This window comes from Prinia subflava, chromosome Z (assembly GCF_021018805.1).
Source record: "Prinia subflava isolate CZ2003 ecotype Zambia chromosome Z, Cam_Psub_1.2, whole genome shotgun sequence".
NCBI lineage: Eukaryota > Metazoa > Chordata > Aves > Passeriformes > Cisticolidae > Prinia > Prinia subflava.
The window spans coordinates 8,069,112-8,093,678 of NC_086283.1; the positions used below are offsets into that span (position 1 = coordinate 8,069,112).

At 36.2% G+C, this 24,567-nt stretch overlaps 1 protein-coding gene across 3 annotated transcripts in view; it reads left to right on the forward strand.

Moving 5' to 3' along the window:
- Positions 1–24,567, forward strand: part of TBCK (TBC1 domain containing kinase) — an 89,669-nt gene that overhangs the window by 38,727 nt on the left and 26,375 nt on the right. For all 3 annotated transcript variants that reach the window (XM_063422595.1, XM_063422594.1, XM_063422596.1), the window contains 4 exons: positions 2,064–2,149; positions 8,276–8,312; positions 9,726–9,887; positions 23,038–23,213. In XM_063422595.1, coding sequence (XP_063278665.1) covers positions 2,064–2,149; positions 8,276–8,312; positions 9,726–9,887; positions 23,038–23,213 — 461 coding nt within the window. The remainder of the gene's footprint in view (positions 1–2,063; positions 2,150–8,275; positions 8,313–9,725; positions 9,888–23,037; positions 23,214–24,567) is intronic.

Consider the following 24,567-nt stretch of genomic DNA (forward strand, 5'->3'; position numbering starts at 1 on the left):
AGTGGTCTATGTAATATCCAAGGTAAGAGTCAGTCCATTGTGCAAAGTTGTGAAAGCAGTAAATAGTCTTTCTAGTGTTACATTGTAAATTCTTACCCTCAGATAATCAAAGTCATCAAATGTTAGAGTGGTCAAAGTGATCAAAGTGTTAGACGAGCTGATAAAGGAAAATGAAGAGGAAGAGTACAAACTAAGGGTTCCTCAGAAAATGAAAGTTATGGTATTCAGGAAAATAGGTATTTGAGGGGAATTTCTTATTGAGAAGATGATGTTATTCAATACAAGACAGGAGCTGGAAAACCCTGAAGAGTAATGTTCCATAGTTCAGCCTTCAACAAGTATACAGGTAACTTAGAGAAATTAAAACAATAGCTAGGAATGTCTGTTCTAATTGAAAAGTAATTTTAAATTTCATAGAAACATGAAGAAGGAATTGTCGCCACCTAGAAAGTCACCTTGGCACAGTCTGCATTGGGAAGATAATTTGTTATCCAGACAGTCTCTAAAAAACAAAAGAAGCTGTTTCAAAACCCATTAGTAATTAAAAGAAACAGGTGGTAATTTATGTTTTTGATTGCAAGTAGTTATGAATGTTTTTTGAATACCGAATATCAGCATAGCTTGCTGTCCTTGTATTTCTTTCAAAGAAGTTCTTTTGTATATTTCTTGTGAAACTCACCAGCTTTAAAGTGTCTGTCATTTTTTGTCTTCAAGGAAGGTAATTAAGAACTGATCAACAAAACTAGTTAGATGTAAAAGCATTTACATATTCGATAATTTGGAGAGAGCTAATGTAAGGAGAGAATACCAAGGTTAGGAGAGTTTGTGTACGGAAGACAATGGGTAAAAGGTGTTAAGAATGGAATAAAATAATAGGAAAAATGATTGTAGAGGACATGTTTGCATCCTTTTGTCTGTAAAGAAAAATTGCTTTCAGTAAAGGTCTAAAAATGAAAAGAATAAGTATGTTCCTCTGGAGACAATTTCTTTAGACTTCGAGATTAATAGCCTTGTAAAGACTTTTCTGAAGAGTTTATACTGTTCCATAAAATAATACTTTTGCTCTATAATAGTTTCCTGATGTTATTCCTAAGGAGCTTTGCAAAAATATGTGTCAACAAAAGTTAGAATTATGGGTCAGTAGAATTCTGTGAACCAAAATTGTGTTGGCATCCCTGAGTTCCTGTTCTACATTGGGCATCATCAAGGACTCAGGGAGATTTGACCCTTTAGAGTTCTTTCAGTATGCTAATTAATCCTTTCTAGGGTTGTATGTCAAAAAACAATGTATAATTAAAAGTTTAAAGGAAAATGCTGTGCCATTTCCTTTTTAAGGTAGAGGAGAGGGTTAATAATGTGTCATTTAACTACCCACTGCAATTTTAGCTACTTTGTGTCTTCTGTGTAGATATAAACTGTGTGGAGCGCTGAGATGCCAGCATGTTCTGGAAACAGAGTTCGCATTCTCTGTCTCTTGCTCCTCAGGACTAGCTGCCCGCGTCCTAATTACTCTGTTCTTGGGAATTTGGAGGAAAAGGAGTTACCTTCTGTTACAAAATTGCAATGTTACTGCCTCTTCAGCTTTCTTCTAACAGAGTGTGTGACAGACCGTGGAGAAAATTGGGAGAGGGGCAGAACAGAGAGAAATCTGTCACTGTCCTGTGTTCTGCTGTCTGCTTCACTAAAAGCAAGTGTTATTTAGGCAACTTAATGAAATTATACCCATCAACTGAAAAGGCCAGGCTGAAGATGTAATAAATTTTGTCTTTTATAGTTGGTATTTCTTCTTGCTGGTTGCTAAACAGTTTTTAAGTTTGCATGTCAAGCATACATCACAACTTAAGTGTGCCAAGTTTAATCATTGTTAAAAATCCAAATTGAGAAATACTAAAGAGGAGAAATGTTTCTTCCTCTTGAAGAATGTATTGAATGTAATGGTGACATTCAGTGGTGGTATTCACTTGCTGTTTAAAATGAGTGGCTTTCCTACAGCTCTATTGAGAGCTAGCAGCATGTGATGATGGCTTGTGATTTTGACAACACTCTTGGATTTGTCATTTCAGAGTACCTGACAGTGTTTTCCCAGATGATTGCATTCCATGATCCAGAGCTGAGTAACCACCTCAATGAGATTGGGTTTATTCCAGATGTAAGTGCTAAGGGTCCTTATAAGTATTATACAAAGGAATTAAAAAATGGAAAATGAGGGAAACTGAGATGAGATGCCTTTCCAAACTGTTTCAGTAGCACTTTGACAAAAGTAAACTTCCATATTAGTAGACCTTCCTGAATATGCTGATAAGATGGTAAGGTTTTGATTCTTGTTTATGTGCTTCGGTCCTTCCTTTTCTGCTGGGACAGTAAATACAATAAAAATACTACTAGCCAGTTACTATCACTTAGATTCATCTTAAAATGTATAGATACATTTATTTTTGGAATATGGGTTAATATACAAAAATTAGTGTACCCATAAAGTGCTAATGGCAAAATCACTGCAGCTAATTGAATGCTGCTGATTAACACAAATGACACATTATTTTGCAAGTAACAGAAAAAATACATGATCATCAATCTAATAGATATGTCAGACCTTGGAAAATGCTAAGCAGTCATTTGCTGGAGTTTGTCTCAAATATGGGACAAGTACATAACATAGATGCAAGTTTTAATCTTCTATTGGAAAAAGAATCTGTAAGATGGGAGGAAATGAAAACGGAGAAGATAGCCAAAACATAGTAGAGGATGGGCTTTGTTGGAAAAAGCAAAACAAGACCTTCTCTAGAGCCTTACTTTTAGCTATCATTGTAAATAGTAAAGCTTTTCTCCTTTTTTTAGAGAGGTGTGTGTAGTCAAGAAAGCCAAAATAAAAGTGTTTGGCTGCCTACAGATACTGATGTTTTTTGAAAAGTAGATTTAGGCAAAGCCATGGAGATAATGTTAATTGATATGGTCTATATCATTCTATATTTGGCATTTAGAAATTTGGTAATTACAAGTTAGTCAGAAGAACAGATGATGACTGAGAGGTCAAAATGGAAGAAGATAACTGAACTCAGGGATGCTGATGTAGAAAAACAAATTTCATAAATAAGAAATTTATATGCATTGCTTCTATAAGCAATACAAAGTTTATTTTATCAGAAACATCTTATGCTTATTAGAAAATATTTTAAGTTGGAGCAGCAAGACCAAGCCTCTGAAAATCATCTGTTTTACACCATTCCTGAAAGAATTTTTGGGAGTTTGGGACTGGCAGATACTCATTATCACTGTTTACAAATATTGTAATAGAAAAGAAACTATATACTTTCATTTGTAGATGGTGTTTTTAATGTAACAATGTTGTTTGATACAAATTTAGGAGACACAGTGGTGTTAAAATCAGCAGAAAAGAAAGCCAGCATATTGCCTTATAAAGAGAGGAGTTTGAAAAAGCATATATCACATGTATTTCAGATGATGCACCTCTGAAGAGGACAGATGGGAGGAAGGTGAAAGGAAAATGAGGAGAAGGAGGAATATTTATCTGTGGAAAGCCTAAATATTTGGGTAGATGAAGTGCAAGGGTTAACAGCAGCATTTAAGTTCCTGAGGGGAAATCAATTTTGCAGATATAAATGCATTTAATGCTTATTTTTTAAAGGCTGCAGATGAGCAAAACGTCTATGTATTTTGTCCAGGATGCTAGCTCCCACTAAAGCGTTAGAGATGTAATTTCACTGACCACCTTCTAAGTCCCTGTGTGGGCTACTAATCTATGCCAGACCGTCACAGCAACCCATCTTGGGTCTTATCTTTCAGTATTTCCTTGTGTCTGCTTATATAGTTATAATTCTCCACTGAAGACTTCAAGGTTCAGGTCAGATGGAATAGTTTGAAATCATGTGTTTTTGCTATATTTTTAGTTTTGTTGTGCTAGTCATTGGACAGTATGTAGTCATACATGAGCCTTGTCTCTAAATCTGACAGTCTGTAGGTGATTAGGTAATTTAGTAAACAATTGCAAAAGAGGAATTGTTTTTAAAAACTCTCGCATTGAATAAAAATGCAAGTTCTAAAGTTAACGCTAAGCTCTGAAGAGAGGTTTTCCTTTCTGAATTATCTGTCAGGGTTTGGGGTTTTTTTTAGTAAGTAAAAAGTTGTTCTGCCTTTTAGATTAGTCAGAGAGGTGATTTTTTGTAACAGCAACAAGGCAGCATAGGATCCATCAAGGTGAAGGATATGCACTGTAGTAATGAGATCTGAACCAGAGTTTCGTGCTTGAGTACTAATCCTATCAAAGTAAACCCTGATTAATCTTTCATCATTGAAGTGCAGGCTCTGCTGCAGGGAAGATTGTGTTCCTGGCACCCTTCTCATTTGCTTCAGGTCACGTAGCTCTCAGAATATTGAACACTGCTGAAGCTTGAGTCGTTGTGAATATTATTAGCTGATGTGGTGGCTGGATTAAGTACATTGCTGTGGCTATGTGATTTACATATAAATAGAGGGATGATATATACAGTGAATCTTATAGTTCTTCTTTGCTCACTCTCCCAAAGTTTATAATCTTTCCCACCCTGTATGCTTTATAAGCCATTCCTTATTTTACTTACTAATTCTGTCCCTAAACAGCAGACCATGGTAGACTAAAGAAAAACAAAAAAGTCTACAATGTTGCTAAAAGCGCAGTGATTGCTATAAATTACTCTAAAGCACTCACAGCTGCGAATTATGGAAGGTTGTCATCTGTCCACTAACATAGAAGCAAACTGATTGCAGTTTCTTAATGCCATTGTGCTGAAGCTGCTACCACAGGTAGATACCTTAGCCTGGTTTTAGTGATATGCACAAGGTGTCAGTAGTAGGGCTTCATCTTAAAAATCCTGCCCTTGAAGTAGTCTCTCTGCTTGTCCTATTACACAATTACCTGAAAATGAATCTGGAGGAGAAGTTTCTTGTTGATATTTTTTTCTTGTGAAGAAAGCGATCATTCTCAAACTTAGTTTTTGTAGGTACATATAGGTGGGTATAATCTCTTATTAAAAATGTGATTCAATGTACCTTATCTTTTGCACCTTTCTGTAGCCTTTAAAGATATGATAGGATAGGCACCATATAGGATTGAAGCTAAGTATGTGTGTGTGTATTTCAAATGTGGAACAGGAAGGTGAAAGATCAGGAGTTTGTAGAACAGGCAATTTACTTTGGAAGGGACCTACAAGACTCGTGTAGTCCAACTGCCTGACCACTTGAGGACTAACTTAAAGTGTGCTATTAAGGGCATTCTCCGAGTGCCTCCTAAACACTGACAGCCTTGGGGCATCAACCGTTTTTCTAGGAAACTTATTCCGGTGTGTGACCACCATCTTGGTAAAGAAAGGCATCCTAATGTCCCATCTAAATCTCCCCTGGTGCAGCTTTGAATTATTCCAGCATGTCCTGTCACTGGATCCAGGGAGAAGAGCTCAGCATCTCCCTCTTTACGTCCCCCGTTCAAGAAGCTGTAGAAAGCATAAAAATAGGGGTTTTAACAACTGAAAGGTAAAGCAAAAAGCAGCAGTTGGGACAGTTGTTAGAACAACTCAGCAAAATAAAGTTCCACTTACTGTTAGACAGCATTGTTTCACATATACATCAGTCAGGGAAAAAAAAAAGAAACGGCCAATTAATAGATGGGGGGGAAAAACCAAACCTCTTTATGTCTGGATTTGGCACCTCATGTAAACTGCAATATATGGTACAGCTAAAGTATGTACAGAAAATAAGTTATACTTTTTCTGTGTAACGTATTACTGCAGGGAGATTTTCCTTTGCTTTAAGACAAGGAGGTGTTTGTAAGCCTGAAGAGGTTATAGATGCTATTAGAAAGCAAGGAAGGGAAAGGCAGAACATGGGTAGCATTACTCCCTGATGCAAAGCAAAATTATACTTTATGGCACTGCTCCTCTCAGGGTCTCTCCACAAAATGATGTGTTGGTTTTACAGGCTCTTTTTTCTTAATGTGGCTTATTCTCAGGCTGTTCCAGCGGTTCAGATGATACTTTGATTACTTTAGGTTTCCTTCCCAGCTCCTGAGAGTTAAGTGTCAAGTAAAACCACAAGGCCCATAAGTTTCAGGGTTCAGCCCTGAGGGGTTGAAATCCTCTTCTCCTGGAGGCGCAGTGCGGTGCTGTTCCGGGCGGCGGCCGCTGGAGGGCACCATTCACCAGCGCTGTGCGCAGTCCTGGCCCCAAGAGCATCCCGAATTCTGCCCTGGAACCAGAGCAGCTCCTCCTTCCCTTTCACTGGCATCGGGGAGTAATGCCACCCGTGTTGCGCCGTCCCTTTCCTTGCTCGCTAATAGCATCAATAACCTCTTCAGGCTTACCAACACCCCCTTGTCTTAAAGCATTATTTCTGTTAAAGTCAGAAGGAAAATTCCCTTCGATAGAAGCTCACCTGACACCTTCCACTTAAATTGTTTGACCTACTTTCTGTGTCACTGCTGATAGGTTTGGTGAAGATGGGTTAGAGCAAAGCAGTGATTTTCCTTGTGATTACCTTTTAATAATCTTCAAAGCTTCACAGTTCATGTATATTTCTGTGTAAATACGTGCATGATAGAGGTGTTTGTGAAATTAGAAGAAAATGAGGATCTGCTTTGGTAAAACATCTTAATCATATGATTAAGGAGGAAATCATATGAAAAGGAGGAAATAATTGCTTTTTAAATACCAAGGAAATAATGTGGTTATTGTGCCTCCAAGGAAAGAGGAGCCTCAGGACACTAGGCTTGTTTTCCTACTGCATGGGAAGCAAGATATTGCATACAAACAAGTTGATAAACAGATATTAGCTGATCAACCACTGCACGGGACATTTCAGGGAATAGGATATGTTATTATTCCTAGGATGCCATCTATTTAAAACATGACCTAGATATACTCAGGGAAATAGTATGATTGTGTTATAAGATTTAATGATTGGTTTGGATTTTGAACACTTAAAATCAGTTTGTGGGTTGGAGGTCAAGCTTCATAAAAACCTGCTGAATATTAAAAGTGGTGAACTGGTGATCAAATCTTCCTTAGTTTAGGGACAGTATGGTTCAGATCTCAGATGGAAGCATAGGAATAAAACTTAGCAAGAGCTGTTCTAAGAAGGTTTTTCAGCAAATGTGTGCATCATTTAATCAGAGCCATAATCTAGTTCAGAGTTTATGGAATAAGAAGTAATTTATTAACGTAATATCAATTATGTTTTCTGCTCCTTGTTTGGTTACTTCCAGGAAAAGCTCAATAGGAGAATTAATTTGCACTTTTTATGAGTTAAAAAGTAATATATTAAGCTTTATGTTTAACTGTAAATCTTCGTAGCACATGAGTTGTACAGCTGAGTAAAATTTAACAATGATCGTCTTGCTCTTGCATTCCTAGTTTATGGAACTTTTCTGCTCAGTTTGATGTTTCTGTGAAAGTAGTAGATTCTCTTGCCTTTGTCTTGCTAAATACTTCATTGGAGAATTAGAAATTCTTAAGATGTCATAAATGCTTAGCTTTTCTTTCTCTGTATGATGTCATGAGTATGAAAGTTTGCAGATACTGAAGGTTTTTTGTAGCTGTTGCAGCAGCACAAGTCTCGTAGAGGTGTAGGTGCTGAAGCAGGACACCTTTGATGACACTGCCCTAAAATGGTCACAGTAGAACTACATAAATGCTTGGGTGTTAGTAAGCATTTACTGAGAATGAAACTGTCCTTAATTTCTTCACTGACAAATAGGCATTTTAATAATATTAAAGAATAAAAATTCTTTAATAAGAAAAAGGCAGAGGTGGTTGTTTTTTTCTCTTGAAAATCATTATTTGAACTTTTAGTTATTTCTATAAAACCATTTTTTTCCGTAGTCAAAAAGATATATTAAATCAAGTTGGTTTATGCTTTCTCAGGCATCTTTGGGTAATTTTTTGCTTAGGTTATTGAGAATTGTTACAGTTTGGTAGAGCAAGTTTTTGAGTTCTTTACGACTTTAGAGGTTATATTTTGCAAACTCACCTAGTATGGGTGGTGATTGGGAGTTTTTTAATTGTTTTCACTGCAGTGTCACAAACCAATAATTTGAAAAATTTAGGGATGAAAGAAGTTTCTGAGAGGCTAAGAGTTGTGTGATAGAAAATCTGCCACTGCAGTTACTTTGCTTTCTAAATAAATTCATGCAAAACAGGCAGTTTTTAATGTAGTTGTCAATTGTTGTAGACAATTTGAGTTCTCAATTTTTTTTTTGTCTTCTTCCCCCTATCACCACCTTTGGCAGCTTTATGCGATTCCTTGGTTTCTTACAATGTTTACACGTGAGTATGCTTTTTTTTCTCCTCTGATAAAATCTTCTTATCTTTCTTAAGCGTAATTTTTCTCAGTTTTCCAGCTAAAGCCTTTCTTAATTGGTATGATAGATCATTTAGTAGGATGCTTATAATTTGCAAGGATATGTTGTGGAAAACTCTAACAATGGAAAACTCTCCAATGCCTGTCACTTTTTGCCCTGATTTGGCAATAATTAGTATTTCTCCTGCTTTTTAAAATTTTTGTTGTAGTTAGATTATTATATAGTTATTATGTTGTCATTGTAATTATTATCTGGATAATATTACACATGCAGTATTTAGGGTGTATTCAGAGGAAGTTGTTATCTACTGGAAAAAGAGTTAATAATAGTTAAAAAGCAAAACCAAACCACACCACCATCCCCTGCCATCACTCAAATAATGTAATAGAGTGACTTTGTTTTTGAAGGTAATCATATTTTTGTTGACACACTGTTATTCTGGTAGCACTAGTTTACTGGTTTTGTGCATGTATATTAGGAAAAAAGAAGAGCTTTCTAATTTGGTGAGTTTTAATTAAAGGGAACAAAGTTAATAAATCAAGTCTAGAAAGACATTTTAAAACTTCTTTTCTCAAAAATCTTTGATTCTTTTCATGTCATATCAACATTGACAGATACTGAATTTAAATTTTGAAACAAGTGGCAGAAAGAAGAGATTATTTCGTTGATGAAATATCAAAGAACTTAATGTGAAATTCTTGATTGTATTTTCTAAAGATTTTGACTGTAAAGAACTGGTTCTTGAAGTTAACCCTTTTTGTATACCCTTAATGAGAATTGCCACATTTGGAAAACCAAGGAGATGGTTTCCTTAAGCAATCAAGTGCAATAAAGTCTTAAAATTATAAAGTTGGAAGGTAGCATATTTTAAGAGAGTCACCTTCCTATGAAATCTTGCTATTTTTAATAGGTCTTTTTCCTTGTCTTTCTTTTATTCTGCCAATTTTTTCTTTATTCAGTTAAATTTTTTGTCTATTTGTAAATAGTTGACATTATTGATTAACTCATTCATGTCGTCTTATTGTGAAAAACTGATATGCATGCCTTAATACATAATTGTACTGTACCAAAAGAAAAATAAGTTGCCTAATTCCTGACATACTTGAAATGTGAAAAACCATGTGCTTCTAATTATTCATTAAGAAAAGAAGACTATAATTTCCAGAATAATCAAACTGCATATGATGACAAGCATGATCCTAAACAGGCTGAGTCCTCTTTGCTTCCAAATAAAAAAGAAATCACTCCAGATGGGAGAGGAAAGAAGTACATGGACAACTCATTAACTGTTATTGTGTGTATATGCTTATAGAGTTTTATTTATTATTTATTATTGTTTTATTATGTTTTATTTATTATTTATTTATTCATTATGCAGATGTCTTTCCTTTGCACAAAATTTTTCACTTGTGGGATACCTTACTGCTTGGAAATTCCTCCTTCCCGTTCTGTATCGGAGTTGCCATCCTTCAACAGCTGAGGGATCGTCTTCTGGCTAATGGTTTCAATGAGTGCATTCTCCTTTTTTCAGACCTGCCAGGTACAGAAAATACTGTTTCTTCCTTTTTTCTCTGTTCCCCAGTGTGTTTTTAAATATATGTTTAGAAATCATGGTAGATTTAGACAAACTCACTGCTAGCTTTTTTATTACAATAAAATTTTACAATTTATTGTAGTTAAGATTAGTTAGTTGAAGTCTTTTTGCTGTCATCAGCAAGAATGCAGTAGGATTGTTATTTGCAGGTGAAGATCTGAGTATTTTGTTGTGAAATTTAGTATAGTTTAAAATAATTCAGAAGCAACTGTTCATAGTCATGCCACATATAGACACCATCAGTTGATATGAATTATTTTTCTTAATAAATTGAGTACAATTCTGAATAGTTCTTTTCCTCTTTGGTGCTGGTATTAGCCTGTTTTCCTTTCAAACATAATTAAAAATTTACTGTGGAAATAATTAATATAAAAGGATTAGGGAAAGCAGTATAGGAAATTTGAAATTTGAAATGTAAAGCTTTCAGAATAACTTTTAAATTGTATCAGAGTCTGCGTGACCATTGTGCAGACATTCTGTGTCTTTGCTTAGTGGAAGGTGATTAACCTATCCCTACAAATTGGTACTGTACAAAAATACATAGCAGTTAACCATGAAGTTTGGATCTTCCTTCTGAGCAAGAACCTAGTAAGACAGTAGAATGCATTTGAACTGAGTAAGCCATGTCACCTGAAAGACGTATTTTAGTTTGTAGCAACACAAGTAGGAAGGGCTGGTGCACTCAGAACACTGTTACGTTCTTGTATTAATTCCCTCTCTCCTGCTCAGGATCTTACTAATGTAGTATGGGTCTTAGGTAAGAGGTTGGCACTGTTTCAAATGTGTGGCTTCTCTTTAGATAGCTCTAAATTTGGGGTAATTCCTGGGCTAATTATGGATTTAGTGAACTCTATTTGAACACTATATGTGCAATTCAGTAATTCATAGTTCATTTAAAAAGAAGTTGTTCTTCAGAATGAGGGAAAGAATTAAGTTTAGAGGAAAATTTAAAAGATCTTTTGGAGTGTTGCAGTCTCCACAAATGCAAAGTTTACAGAGGTCAGCAGTAGTCTAGGATATGTTATCAAGTAGATGAGAGTGTGAGTTCACAGTTGCATAAGTCAGTGAGTTACCATAAGTGAAGCTCTGTTATTTCTTTAAATACTGTAGTCACAAATTGTCTCTCAGTGTATACCCTTCTGTATAGGTCTGGATTTCAAAATGTGTCTCCTACTGATTAGTATAATATGTACTATGCACTTGCTACAAGATTTTTCAGTTCATAAGGACTTTAATTAGATTATTCCTTATAGTGTAGAATTTTAATTTTCAATCTGTATGTTTAGTCATTTCAAGTGCTCATGGTTAATTTAATGGGATATTTACAGATGGCTGAAGTGTGAGTGCTAAACTAAAAGGTTGATTCTCTCCTCATCCTCTCCTCCCCCATGTGTTAGTTGTATGTCCTAATTAAGTACAAATCCATTAATATTTAACTTATTTTCTTGCCTAAGGTCATTTCTCCATATTTTTCTTTTTCTTGAAGGGTGCTAAATTATAGATTCCAATTTATCTTAAATCAGCTGATTTACTGACAATGGAAGTACTTTATGCTGAGGTCATGTGTAAAGAACACATTAGTTCTTGTAATACATATGTGTTCATATAATAAAACTAAATCACTGAAGTCTGTAGTGGTATAATGAACATGCATTCTGCTGGTTTTAATTGGTAATAACTTTGTTGATACTATGGTAGGGAATACATGTTTCTGAAAAGATTTTTTATCGTAAATTGCTGATTTCTGTGATATTTAGGGTGTCAACAATAGCACAATTGAATATTTTGAGATAAATCTAAAGCTTACCATAAAATACTGCTAGTAAAACTACTAAGGAATAAAGAATAAGGGTGAAAGACAGTCCTAGTGTATCTTAAAAGTTAATGGTGTTGATCTAGCTTAATCAGTAACTTTTTCAACGTATAATTCTCATAGCCTTGTGCCTTTGCTTTGTGACCAGACTTTTATTTGTGTTTAAAAGGTATTGACTCATTATGCATTTTGTCACCTGCATCTTCCAAATGAGACTTCTGTTATTTTGGTTATGATATTGTGTGCCAAGGCTGAGAATTTTCTGAAAGTAATTTACAAATAACCTTCACCTGAAAATACATCATTCCCAGAAGAGAATATGTTCAAAACATCTGCGATAATTTTAAACTAAAATCAATTTTTGCTCAACAGTCCGAAACTCCTGTGATTTTTAAGCTTTGTGTGCACTGGAATGGCTTGTTTCAGGCTGTCAATGAAAGCAACTTCGTTTCCAGACTGATAGAGGTATTTTACTGCAATATTGAAACTTTGTAGAACACTTATAAGATTTCTTGTTTCTACAGAAAAAAAAACCAAAAACCACCCAAACAAGAAACCACTGCCTAATTTCCAGTGCACTATATATAACACAATTGGAATTACTGTTTTAAAATAATAGTGATGTGAGAAAAACAAAGGGGCATTGTGTCATTATTGATTACTTGGTTCTGAAAACCCTTTCCAATACTTGTCTCAAAACTTTGGCCATATTTTATCTATAAAGCCTGTACAATTGGGCAGTACTTGGTATTTTTAGAAGCTCTGTTGGAAATTTTAATTTATTTTTATGTTGTTCAGACAATGTCCTAGCAGATTAGGAAATTTATTTGAAGATTTTGACAAAATAATTGGCTAATTAAGAATATTGGAAAAAACCCTTTGCCACAAAAGTCCTAGTTCATTCTTCGTGGAGCTGTAGGAAGGGGGCATATAAGAACTGCTAGAACTTAGAGTTAGATTGTTTAGGAAGTTACTACCCCAAAGTGCTGGGTTTTTTTAGTTTAAATTCTCTTTCATTTTTTCTTTCATATTTTTTCCTTGTGTTTAAGGAGCTCTGTTAAGTACAAACTTCATTCAAATAATATAAATACCAGAGAATATTTAGGAATATTTGAGACAAACAAAACCAATCCTGGAACAGTTGCTAATTTTTTTACCTGTACTTGTGAGACTTGGTAAGTTTTGTCTTATTCAGGTGATGCAGAGAGAGCAAAGACATTACAGACTACCTTTATTTTTCCTGTAAGGCTGATGTGTAGCAGAATGTGTCATGAAAATGAAAATGGTAAGGGTGACACTGCTATGATGAGAATGAATAAGTGCAGTCCAGTGCAATGAGGAGCTACAGTAAAATGGTTGAAGTAGAAAATGTTGTGAGACAGACGCATGAAGCTTTAAGATGCAAGATCTGGCTATCATCAAACCACAGACACAAATGATTCTCCAGGGAACGGATTTTCTCTAATGCAGGAGAAATTGTATCTATTGCCATTCTAGTGATGTGCCAAATGCTGAATCCCATGAGGGTGGAAGCCATATGAATGCTTAGACAGATTGCATACAGCTTATAAATGGAAGATTAAAAAATAGTGGAAATTCTCTACTAAGACTGTGTGGAGCAGTTTTGAATGATGCATTTCTGTTGACAGCAGAAAAATTAGACACATATCAGAAGGCTCTACTTCAGGTATGTTTCTGACCCTAGGTAGCTACCATTTTACTTTCTGCTGTTTTGCTTCCTTAAAATCCTTTGTCTGCCCACATCTGTGATCCATACACTTTTATTGTACTGGAATTTCTGGTGGTTCAGCATTTAATTAGTATAGATCTGATAAGAGGAAAAAATGACAGTTGGCCACCAAATCGACACTGAGGTTGTGGGTGTTTAGTGCCTGTTCCCATTTGTTTCACCACTCTTCCAAGGAAAACGTAACATCAGAGATTAAAATACCATCTTTGAAGGGACTTACAGAGATGCAGTGGTTTTTCATATTCCAGTGAGTAGTAAGGAAAAAAAAAAGATCATAGTGTTTTGATTAGGGTTTGACTTTTTTCCTGCACTTTTGAAAATACCTTATTGCTTAGATTAAGGCTCTGAGGAACAGAAGCCATAACACTCTTCTAAAAGGAAACTTTTTTAGCTTCAGCTGCAAAATTTTGAAACATTGCTCTATTGTCGTTCATGGAAGATGGCTCTGGAAAGTATTTGGCTGTGGAGCTAGTGAAGCTGACTATCAAGTTACAGTACAGCTGAAGAAAAACAGCACTTTGTTCTCTTTCACATGATAATGGGGTAACTATGACAAAAATATTGATTGGAAATATCAAAAGACATCAGAATTCAAAAGGAAGTCACTTTTCCTCGTTTTCTTTTCTTGAAGTATGTAGGTCGTTCTGATATTTGTGGAAGCATCTTTCTGAGCATGATGCTCATCTTTGCTATGTTAGATGGGTTTTTGGAGATGTCAGTGTATTTCATGATGCAATTCATCGAGATTGTTGGCTTTGGGACAGAAGCAGGGAGATTTTTTAGAGCACATCTGCTGACCAGGTCTGTCTGGTAGTGTCAGACTGTAAGATTGATGGTTTTTTACCTGAAGCTGTGAATTCTTTAGTTATTCACCTTTTCCACTCATTGTGACACAAAGAAAACAGTTCTAGATTATAGATTCTACCCTCTTGGGACTAAAGAGAAATGCTGGAGTGGGCAACACACTAAGGAAAAAAAAACTGAAATCCTTTATTGTGGTCTGTACTTGTCACTGGCAGAAGAAAATCAAATGTATATCCTTTAGCATCCTTTATATGTCTCTGCAAGAGATAGTGCTTCATAAAAAGGGTGAAAAATGAGTTCCTCAGTAGAACTCTCCTGGGCCATGTCTTAAAAACAGCCTGACACACAGCTTATGCCCCCTGTTTCTTGAAAGAACCCTGATAGTGCTCTCCGTAGTGAAAAGGCATTTCAGAAAATAGAATAATCCATCTGCTGGTCATGTAGGACTTTGTACATCTTCACTCTGGAATAAAATAAAAGTACAAAAAGGTAGACTGTCAAACATACTCATATTTCTAGGAATGAATTGACAAAATTCAGGCTGCTCTTATCTGAGCTTTGTTGCTAGATGTGGTGAATTTTTTTTCCTCATTACCAAGTTGCCTTGGGAAAATATTTCCTTTTTTTCCCCCCATTAAAACGACAAGCATAGCAACTGATTCAGGGTTAGACTAATGCTTAGAAAGCAATACCATGTACTAGACTTTTTTCCTTTTACAATTGCAGAGAATGTTGCTGACAGAGCAAGGTCCCTTATAGGGTATCTGTTTATAATTTTGTTATGCTGATTATGTTTGTTTGCCTGTACGGGTATAAATGTTCTGCTCAATAATCTTTAGTTCTCCAACTGTTAATTGATGACAATTTCTAAATGGGCTGCACAAATAATGCAGTGTTAAGACTTCTTGATTGAAACGTACATTATCATCACATTTCTATATGATTGTAGATATATTTAGGGAGCGTATATCTAGCATGTGTAATAGGGAGACACATTACTTAAATACAGATTGGAATGGCAGTGTAGGCTGAAAGCTAGAAAAATCTTTCTGTCAAAATAAGGACTTTGAAATGAGGTTAAGTGAACTCCCAGTGCTCTTACACTTTGGGGTAGCTGTCAATTCCCTTTGATTTACTTTCACATAGTATTTCACTTAAACTCTTGCCTTTATAAAGCTGCATGATTCTCTCTGTCCAAATTCCTTCCTTCTTAGTATCCTAAGAGTATACTGGAGTTTAGTAGAAATCAACAGGAAGACCAAAACTATCATGGATAATCAGAGCAGGGTTTGTACCTAAAGCTGAGACTTTGTTAATACTGCAAGCTTGGAATAAATTTCAGGACTGCTTTGTTAATGTTGAAGGGCAAAACTTGTTCAGGAAGGGCAGGTATCCCAACTGGGAAAAACTCACATTTTATGTGAACAGTGTTGCCTGCATTCTGAAAATGCTGATAAATAGTCTGAGTAACCAGCAGAGGTGTGTTAGGTGTCACCTCTGTCACTTCAAAAATTTAAGAGGTCTAGATAAGCATCTGTAGGGGATAGGGGGGATAGGCAGGACACACTGCATTTGGCTTTAGAGCAAGGCAAGGAGCTAGACGGTTTCTTGCTATTTCTTCAGTCCTCATGATAAAAAAACAAGCGTACCACCATTCTAAGGAGACAATTCATGTAAGCAGTCATGTAAGCTGATTAACCACAAACTTGTCTGCTGGGAATGCAACCCTGGAAATGACAAACTTTTATGTCTTGAAGGTAGTTTAATACTTTCATGTGTAAATTCAAATGAGGGTGTTAACTTAGCTCTTTCACAGAATAAGCGAACTTTTTCCCATAGCTTATGTGTAGGTTAATTATGCTGCAAGCTCTAAATAACTTAGAAAATGTACACTGACAAGATTGGACTGCTGTTAGTTACTTAAAGCTAATAGTTTTGCTATGTGAAACACTAACACAGACTTGACTAGTGATAAACACTGAAAGTTTGGGATCTCAGTATGTTATCTATTGCAGTGTCAAATGGCTAGAGCATTTTTTTTAGAAATGAAAGCAGTTTTAAGTATGGGTACATAAGCAAGATGGTTATCCTTTCTGTTTACAGTTGCTGTATTTGTAGGAAATAACATTTCAATCCTGAGTAAGATGTTGCTTGCTCTAGCAGTTTGAGTGTTACATGGTTCAGGGTACTTATTAGGCAGATCTAAATACTCTATTTATATTTATCTTTACCCCAAGTTTTTCCATCATTGGTATGGGAATGAACAGGTCAAGTTAGAGGCTTTCATTCTTTTCTCATGGCAACAGGTACTCCTTTTCAGGATTACCTGAATTTTCATCTTAGTTTAAAACCAGAAAATCTGAGTTACTTCGTGTTGTTTCCTTAGGACTATTTTGAAGGCTAACAGGATTGCTAATGCAATGGTCTTTTACTTGTGGCTCTTGAGAGAGTCATCAGTTTTATAAGCATTGGGCCTGGTCAGAGTTTCTGACTGTAGACATTTTTAAAGGTTTATACCCATTACATCTGGGAAATACATGAAGTAGCTCATAGTTACCACCCAGATGGAAACCTAGAACAGCATGATGTCTATTTTTGCATGCTGAGTTTCAGTATTTGCATATTATTTCTGTGAAGCACAGATTTAGGATAACAAAGATGAGTTTCACTACTATTTCAGATTCTAAAACTGACTTAACAGATATTTAGCAAATAGTACAACGAAAAGAATATAGAAAAACCAAAAAGAGTTATTCCTTCAAAAACTGACTGTTGCTGGATGTTGTTGTGGTGGTACCACGAGTTTCTCATCTCCATGGCTTTCTCACAAGTTTCTCCTCTGAGTTGATCCCTGCAATTTTGTAAACCTGTCCTTTTATGCATCTTCTGGTTATTATCTGCCTATGAAGTACTGTTCATTTTTCTGCTGAGCTGCTTTATTTTCCCCTTGTGTATTTCTCAAGTTTTGCGTAGTAGCCTCCCTCTGACTATTTCCATTATATATTGGGAATTCCTGTGCTTCTGTCTTTGGCCAGTGTCCTACCCTGTGTTAGGACTGCTCCAGACGTCTTTAACATTTTATTAGTTTGTAGAAATGTCTGCTGTTCAACAGTACTGGCACACCTCATAAAAATGTTTAAAAAGTGCTTTGTTGTTGGAGCTTAGCTACTATCTTTATGGAATCTATTTCTGTTTTCTTTCTCACTAAGACATAGCATGTGACATTTGGTGATTGACTGACAGTAAAGCTTTACACTTTGTGCAGTCACTTGGCATTCTGTGTCTTCCCTGCTCTTGTCAGTCCTGACACCATCACATTTCCATACTGGAAGGCATTCTTTAGTAAACCTTTCTAGTAAACTGCTGAGTCAGAGGAATTTTTACAATCACAAGTAAGAAAAGAATCTGTGTTTGCCCTTTATGCAGTCTAATGTCAGGGGAATAATTCATGGTGTTTACTGCTGCTTCTCTCTACTGCTGTCCACAAAAAAATGAAGTCACGCAACTATCCTGCAATGTATGAAATAAATAATGTAAACAGAATAGTTCTGCATTGACCTTTTCATTTATAATAACCTTCTTACAGTAATAGATACAGAGATTTTGGCTAGAAATGTCACTTCTCTTCCTAGATTTATCCTTTTAAATGTGCATGCTCGGTGTGTCTTTCTGTATGTCATCAGGAGAAAAGAGTTTATGGCCTTTCACCTCTATTTCTTCTAAGAGCAGGAATCAGGAGGTTGAACTGACTGACCTACTGAGTACCAGAGCATTCATAGCAGAGATTTTCTGGCCTATTTATGTGGCTGTGTGGTGAAAGCTGATGTTGCCTGGCAGGGTAGTAATAAAGTATTTGTGATGAAGATGTCAAACCAAGCTCATAATGCTGGTCTATTCCCAAAATGCAGAAGCAGTTTATTTTGGCTGAGTTTCTTAGCTGGTATTCTGTTACCCAAGGAAAAGGCTCTGGAATTGATTAACTGCACACAAAGACTAGCTCTGTGTAGATTTTCATTAGGAAAGCACCATTCATCTTATGTTTTTCTCCATTACTTTCCTTCACTTGCTGTGAACAACATATGCACACCCAGTTTTGCTGTAAAAATAAAAAATTCTGTGTGCTTTTGTCACAGGTGTATTGCATTTAAACTGATGCATTTTTCAACATCTGTTTCAAGTGCAATCTACTTCTCTCCTGTATTTACAATAAATTAAACTTACATAGTTTAAAAAGCAGCTATGTCAGGCTGAGCTGTCCTTTTCAGTTGAGGCTGTGGATAGAGGCAGACAGCAGCTTGGTAAGAAGTTATAGTTTAGCATGAAAAAAGCAAAGTGAAAAACGTCTTAGAATAAACAGTAAGCTCTGTTAAGAAAAAGAGCAAAACATTTCAGTAGGCTTAAAGTTAGGATGAGGCTATGGCAAAACCAAGACACTACTGTTAAATCACTTTTCTTTCCCTTCTCTACTCCTGCCTTTATCAATTGCTGTGTTATCTGCATACTTAGAAATGTCAGAGAAAGCCTTTTGATGCTGAGCAATTAGCTGCTGCTATAGAGTTGTTTCCTGTAAGGCTTGATTGCTGCTTGACTGTGAAGCCCTTGAGCTTATTTGAGCCAGAACTCCTAAGCATAATGTTTGAAAATGGAATTGTGGCTTTGGTTCCTAAGATACTTGGGTTCCAGCTTTGACTTTTTGAAATACAGGCACTCTGCAGTTTTTCAAAAGCAGTTTGAAGATGTACTAAGTTTTGAAATTATAACTTATTTTTATTATGGTTTAAGTCAGGCTTAAATTGTTTCACACTTCATATTTAATGGCACCATCTTATCCAGCACATTTTCTTTACAGATTTTTCAATTAAATAATTTGTCTTAATAAAAACAGAAGGCACATAATTTTTAAACTAAAAAATACCCTAGGGTTGGGATCTTAGAGAGCACTGAGATGTTACATATACATCTCCATGAGTGAGCATGCCCTCTTCATCCCTTCTAAATGTTACTGTCATGTGTTGCTCACATCTGGAGGTTTATGCAGACCCTGCTCTCAGAAGAATGTTCTTCTAAGTTGTTTGCTTGTGTCAAGTACTCTGGCATTCTGCTGAGGTAGTCTCTGTTCATTTGTTCATAGTCCTGTTCAAGAATCTAGGCTCTGACTTGATACATTTATGCTTCTGACATACCAAGGGTATGTTTCTAATAATGTGGAAGCTCTAATGTTTTCTGGCTTGTTGATGCTGTGACTTGGGAGCAGGAGGAGTGCAGCCAGGATTAATGCTGTGTGAATGCAAAATCAAAAAATGGACTTTTCACCAGAGACTGACTCATTTGTCATATATTTGAAAGGGCATGGGAAGAAATCGGGATTGAAGTAGCGCAGCAGACCCTTACTTATTAGCCAAAAAGAGGAGAAAAGATCTTATCCAGCAAGGGTGCACAAGATTGCATTGCATTTTAGTTACTGACGGGAAGTGATTTTTCTTGAACTGAAATTGCAAACACATGATGAAGAAGGGGTTGAAGGTTACTGAAGTGTGAAGCCAGTTCATGCAACATGATTAATAAATATTCTGTAAATATTTATACCAGTTTAGTATAGCCTTAAACTCTATCCTGAAAGTAATTGGTTTTTTAAACAAATGCAAGTAAATTCTTTGAGTAAATTCTTTCACCACCCATAGTCTTGTCTCCCTTGTGTGTGCTAGATGTTGACTGTTCCCATTTTATATGCATGCATGTGCCTATGGTTTGCACATTGCTGGGGGGCATTTTGTAGTTGTGTGGCTTTTTTATTGTTACTTGTGGAAACCACAATTGCTTCGTTAGTAATTTTTATTTTGCATTATTGAGAAGCAGATCAATTAATCAATAGATTGTAAATTTATTTTAGGCTTTTAATTGACAGCTTGTAGATTTGTTTTAGGCTTTTGATGGCTTCCCCCACAAAAGATTAAAAATTGTCCTTTGTTCTGTGGAGTTTCATTTTTAGCCATATCCACTGTCTTCCTGAAATGCTGCTTGGAGAAATGAGAAACCGAGCATTCCAAAATTACGGAACAAGATCCTACATTTTTTACTTACACTCTGATGTGTGAAAGCTAGTTATGTTTTTTACAAAAATGCACATGGAAGGGATCACAAGGATCGCTGAGTCCATCTCCTGGCTCTGCACAGGATACCCCAGGAGTCACACAATGTGCCTGAGAGTATTGTCCAAATGCATCTTGAACTCTATCAACTTTGTTGCTGTGTCCACTCCACTGAGAAGCCTGTTCCAGTGTGCAAGCCTATTTTCCAGTTCTCTGAAATGGATTTCTTCTAGAATCACAGAGCTTGTTTCTAGGAAATATATTTCGACCTGTTTCAGTGTTTAACACTCTTAGTCTCGATTTCTCTTTCAGCTTTGTCATAGCTTTACTGCAGTGCTCCTATTCCATCACCCAGTTCTCTGTTTTCAATTCCAGATATTTGTTGGCTATTATGCCCTCTCACAGCCAAATGCTTCTCATGCTATTAATTATTATTGTTCAGATTTATTTTCCTACTGGTTAAATTTTGCATTCGTATCTTTTATTACAGAAGTACTACTAATATTTCCTTACCTAAGAATCTCTGAAAATGGGGCTTATAACTCAATCAGAGCAGTCTCTTTACAAAAAAAAAAAAAAAAAAGCAAACACAACCCAAAAAAAACCCACAAAAAACCAACCAACCAAACAAAAAAACAACAACAACAAAAACAAAAACCAAAAAAACCAAACAAACAAACAAACAAACAACCACTAAAACAAGAAAAGAAACCACAGCTCCCCTATAAATGTACTACAGTCTTGAACTGAAGTTCTCAATTTTCTATAAGTAAAATGAGTTTTCAGAATTGGAGACAAAAGTGCAACTGTAATGATGGTGCTTTGGGGTGTTTTCTGAGCTTGAGGAATAATAACCAGTGAAAGGCATCTCCTCTCTTTATCTGAATTTAAAAATCGTGTGAAATTCTCCAGTTGTGTGGATTTTCCTTGAGAATGATGCTGAATAACAGTTTTCTATTACAGCATAGTTGAAATGAAAAATTGTTAGCTACTGTTGAGACATCACATAGTCCATTTATCTTTGACACCTATTGTCCCCAGCAACTAGGGAATCCGATATTGTCCAGGAATATTGTGATTTATTTTCACACCCACAAAAAGGTTTTTAGAGCTAGAATTAAAATTGGGTAAGCCACAGCTTTACTCTCAGACTTTTCAGAATTTTAGAAGCAAGATAGCACATAGGCATGTTGTCATTGACGGAATTAAAGCATCTACTGCAGATTGTATCCTGCCTGAATACGGACATCTTTTTGAATGGGAGAGTAATAGATCACATCTTCCAGATTTTAAACAGATTTTAAAAATCTCATCCAACTAGATTATTCTGCCCCAAGCTTCAATTTCAGCTTCTTCTGCTCGCCACCCTGCTAATGACTGAGGTTTCTGGAGTAGCTCCCAGATTGATGGCAAGGGATCAAATCCACTGATGGCAATGAGTGATTGATGGCAGTGTATCAAATCTGTTGGAGATGAACAGATAAAGCCTGGCTACAGTGCCTCTGTTTTCTTCATAGAAGCTAATGCTTTAATATAAATTTTGACTATTGTAATGAATCATACAAGATCTTGGGACAGACGCAAGGAGTGCTGATATCCCTGCTGTTTGACTGTCGCACTACACCAGTTTTATCATAAAATGAAAGCTAGGATCGTTTTTCTCTTCGTGAGAGCACGTACAGGAGGTACAAAACTGACCAGTCCTTTTATTGTGGTAAAAGGGTAAATGGGTTTTATGTTACATCTTGTTAGAAGATAGATACATGCAGGATGCTTAGTGTTGCAAAATATATATTCCCAATAGGTTTATTTTTTTCTTTTACACATTTATTTCATTGTATTTTCGTGCTTTTTAATTGACCACATCTTATTTTAGGATGTTTCTCATTTGATAGGTGTCAGCTTTCCTTTCAAATTGAGTAATATATTATCACAACAGCATTTCACCCTTTCAGCCAGGATGTTTTACTGGGAATGTATGGTTGGGTTTGGGACTGCATTGTTTAAAAAAATTCCCTAAAATCTATAAAACAATCCATTATGTTTCCCATTAAGCACAAATTAATGTTGAAAACTCCTATTTTCCAGCAAACATATAACATGTAGTTTTGTCAAAATGGATGGCCATGCAAAATTCAATAGCTGAAAGCTTTCAACTTGGCTCTTAGAGGATTTAACTGACAAATAAAGACAGTTGATCCAAAAAATCCTGATGTGTGTATATTATATGAAATCTACATATTTGTGCAGTTCATCTACTGCACAAATTTACATTGAACACTCAATGGTCTGACTTATAAAGACTTTAAGATGCCTTACAATGACTAGACTTCGATTATTGTCCTGACTTTGCATTGGTTAAAGTTCTGATATGCTTCCCTTGAACACATTTTCCTGTACAACTGGGGATAGATTAATTCTTAAAATGTCTTTACTAATTTTTAATAAAAAAACTCTGAGTGCTTTTCTTTCTGAATGGGAAAATGCTTTTGAAATCTACATTTCCCTTGAGCGAGGGAGAGAGAGACAGACAAAGTTATAGATGGGTATATGTATATTTAGCGATGTCATAGCTGGGTTACTTGGCTTTACTGATATTTTGCTCTTGCATTTCCTGTTTTCTCTTTAAATCCCTTCCAGAGATTGATATTGAACGTTGTGTTCGCGAGTCGATCAACCTGTTCCGCTGGACTCCCAAGAGCGCCACGTACCGGCAGTACGCGCAGCCCCCACGGCAGGGCACCGACAGCAGCGGCACCCGGAGCTCCCTGTCCTGCTTCTCTGCAGACTACCAGGAAGCTCCTCGAAGTGATCTTGTAAGCAACCTGGGAATTGGAGGGGGTAGAATTGTGTAGATTGTTCAGACTGCGTGTTTCTCCTGTCTCTCCCAACTCCTGCACCTTCAGTTCTGGTACAGCAATGCAGCAATGTCCACAGCTCACCTGCAGAACTACAGACAGGCTTTATCATAGGATAAAAGCAGCAAAAAGAACAGTGTGCCAGTGAGAAATAGGTAACTGTAAAGTGATGCAGGCAGCTCTGGCTGCTTTTTCCATCTTCGCATGTCAGGTAAAACATGTGCTACAAGTTACTCTGAGAGTTTAGTAGGTGAGTTATGCCTATGTTTATCCTGGCGAGGAGTAACTAGTAACTCAGAGAATATCTGCATTAATTGGATACAGAGCAAAAAGTCTTTTCTCCTCTCTCTCTAGTAGAATCTAATTGCTGTTTCTCTTGTCAATTGCACTATATGAATACTGGTGATTTGAAATTATTCCTTTTCTTCCTCTCAACAGTATAAATCTAGTTAGTCTCTTAAAAAATAAATTTATTTTGTTGGGGGTTTTTCCTTCCACATTCTCCCACAATCATTTAATTCATGAGCACATTCTAATAATATGGGAATTATATATACACCTCCTACATCTATTTGGTGAATTGCGTTAAGTTTTAGTCTTTCCATTTTTTTTCCTAACTACTAGGAAACTAAGAAGTGTTGTTTTCTTCAAGTGAATCTTTACTTTTAGTCCTTAAACTAGAGCTTGGTTTTCTGTCATTTTCTTACTTTTTACTTTAGTTTTTTTTATTTTGTTTCTATTGTAATTTCTGGAAGCCTTAGCTACAAATCCAGGACTGCAATCTTACAGAATTTAAGAAACAATAAGTGGATCTAGAAAGGCAATGGGGAAGAAAAAGGAAATTACGGGGGAGTACTGGTTGTTGCCATCTGGGAATGTAGCCAGCACAACTGGTGCTGTACTGCTCTGGAGCTATGTAGAGAGGCTTTCTGAAGGAGCCAAGGGCTGCGCTTTTATAGAGTAATTCAGATAGGACCTCCTAAGGTCATCTGATACAAATTCCTGCAGAAAACATGTTCAGCACTGAACTCAGATGGAGGTGTCCAGGACTTTGATCCATCAGGTCAAGAAAACTTTCAAGGAAAGTATTCAGTCTCTCTTGGCAGTCTGGTCAGATGTCTGACAGCGCTACCGGTGAAAATGATTTTGTGTATGTGCTAGCTTTTCTGAATGTTATGACAAAAGAGTGAAAAAACAGGTTTTCTGATTTCTAAGAATTTGCTTGTGCCTTTATGTGTAAAAGCAATAGTCAAAGCACTTGGATGTAGCAAAGAGGGAGATAGGAGAAAGCACCCCTGGTCTACTGAAATAA